Here is a 2,220-nt window from a genome sequence, read left to right on the forward strand (position 1 = left end):
TGAACACAGAAAACTTGCTTTGTAACAATAAAATGTTGGTATAACAACAAAAATAACAATTCGCAGCTTTGTTTTGCAAATGAAACCACAAACAATTGCCTTTGTTTATTTGGCAGATCACAATACGTAGTAGTAAATGACGCAACTTCTCTTACAATGCCTTCTCAATGATATAATTAAACTACGTACTCAGAAAAACTCTTAAAATATTTTGGTACTACATTTTAGTGGCTGATTTCAACTTTTGCCAAAGACTTGTGCCCCAAAACAAATGGTATTTTAGTGTCCACCACCTCCACCGCTACCGGAGCCACTGCCAGATCCATGGCCAGCCCCGGCACCGACTCCGACTCCAATGCCAATCCCAATTCCAACTCCAAATCCACCACCGTGCCCAGATCCTCCTCCTCCGGCACCTCCACCGCCGCCGCCTCCAATTCCCCCTCCGGCACCACCTCCTACACCACCTCCGGCTCCAAATCCTCCTCCGTGACCAGAACCACCACCGGCACCGCCACCGCCGCCGCCGCCTCCACCTCCTCCACCACCGGCTCCTCCTCCAACACCACCACCTACACCACCCCCAGCTCCGAACCCTCCTCCATGACCCGAACCACCTCCAACACCACCACCTCCTCCACCTCCAAAACCACCGCCACCACCAACTCCACCCCCGGCACCGCCACCTACACCTCCCCCAGCTCCAAAACCTCCTCCATGACCTGAACCACCACCTGCACCGCCTCCTCCACCGCCACCGCCTCCACCACCACCGCCAGCTCCCCCTCCAACACCACCACCTACACCTCCCCCAGCTCCAAAACCTCCTCCATGACCTGAACCACCACCTGCACCACCTCCTCCACCGCCACCGCCTCCACCACCACCGCCAGCTCCCCCTCCAACACCACCACCTACACCTCCTCCAGCTCCAAATCCTCCACCATGGCCTGACCCACCTCCAACACCACCTCCTCCACCACCACCGAAGCCGCCGCCACCACCAACTCCTCCTCCAGCGCCACCGCCACCACCAACTCCTCCTCCAGCGCCACCGCCGACTCCACCTCCCGCTCCAAATCCTCCGCCATGGCCAGCACCTCCACCTCCTCCACCGCCAAAACCTCCTCCTCCTCCTGCTCCGCCACCAAAGCCTCCACCTCTACGACCCCCAAACCGCGGACCACCCGGTCCGCGAAAACCATCACGACAGCGTCCTCGGCTCCATCGACAATCATCATCGCGGAATCTAGCCTTGTCGAGCTTGTCATCCCCGAAAGCAATTGCAGTTAGATGGAGAGCGATGCAGAGAACAAGAAGACTCAAAGACAACCATTTTGAAGAGACACCCATGTCGATCTTTTTGTTTGCTTTTCGTAGCTCACTGAGCTTGTTCTTCTTTGCTCAAAATGAAAGTCCTTTTATAGACTTGATCAACTAGCTAGGCAGCTTTTAATGCTTGCATGTTCATGGGACGCGTTCGGACCGTTGGGGATTGGCGGGAACATTTAATGGATGTAAGCCTCAAGTCAAAGACGACTTGGATAATATAGATACAATTGCATGCATGGAAGATTTTGACTTTGAAAACATATCTAGCTGTACTGGCCACGATTTTACTACTCATCTTTATCGCTTTCATATGACATGCAAGTAGTTTAGCACACAAATCTTTAGCATAAATCTTCTGTACATCTTTCAAAAAAAAAAAAAAAAAAAAAAAAATCTTCCGCATATATATCTAGAGTTTGTGATCCACTTCACTCGAATTTGTGTCGTCACCAAAATTTTGATTAGTGTCCCATTGTTGTGAATTTACTTAGAATATGTAGCATATTTTTATGAGCGGGAAAATCTAAGACTACTATAAGGTTTTAGACCAAGGTTTCGGAGTTGGAGTTAGTAATTGCTTAGTTATGTTGATCTGTTTAATTGTTAGTTGCATGTTATTATCTTTATGACGTGAACTCTTTAATCAAGCATTCTTTCTATAAGAGAGCATATTTAATTCATAATTCTTTCTCAACACGCGCATATAATTAAAACGAATACTTTTATATTCTTTATGAAGTGAAAGAAACATTTGTTAATAATTCACCATTCAATTTGCAGCTTAAACCTTGTGAGATTATACGTACATTCTTTGCATTCTTTATGTATGGCATTGATATTGTGTGTGTGTGTGTGTGTGTATATATATATATATATATATATATATAT

At 47.5% G+C, this 2,220-nt stretch overlaps 1 protein-coding gene across 1 annotated transcript; it reads right to left on the reverse strand.

Moving 5' to 3' along the window:
• Nucleotides 1-279: 279 nt before the first annotated feature.
• LOC21412479 (glycine-rich cell wall structural protein 1) lies at nt 280-1,381 on the reverse strand. Its single transcript, XM_024177277.1, has 2 exons — nt 1,107-1,381; nt 280-836 (listed from the first exon to the last, which is right to left on the reverse strand). The coding sequence occupies exons 1-2, from the start codon at nt 1,351-1,353 to the stop codon at nt 280-282; spliced, it is 804 nt and encodes a 267-aa protein (XP_024033045.1). The 5' UTR covers nt 1,354-1,381.
• Nucleotides 1,382-2,220: the final 839 nt, after the last annotated feature.

Source organism: Morus notabilis, unplaced genomic scaffold (assembly GCF_000414095.1).
Source record: "Morus notabilis unplaced genomic scaffold, ASM41409v2 Scaffold801, whole genome shotgun sequence".
In the NCBI taxonomy this organism is placed as follows: domain Eukaryota; kingdom Viridiplantae; phylum Streptophyta; class Magnoliopsida; order Rosales; family Moraceae; genus Morus; species Morus notabilis.

Excerpts from the sequence above, each read along its gene's own strand:
- LOC21412479 (XM_024177277.1), bottom strand. The coding sequence starts at position 1,353 with ATGGGTGTCTCTTCAAAATGGTTGTCTTTGAGTCTTCTTGTTCTCTGC. Across the intron at positions 837-1,106 it reads AGGTTTTGGCGGTGGAGGAG|GTCATGGAGGAGGTTTTGGA; the intron begins GTGGAGGTGCTG and ends GTGGTGGTTCAG.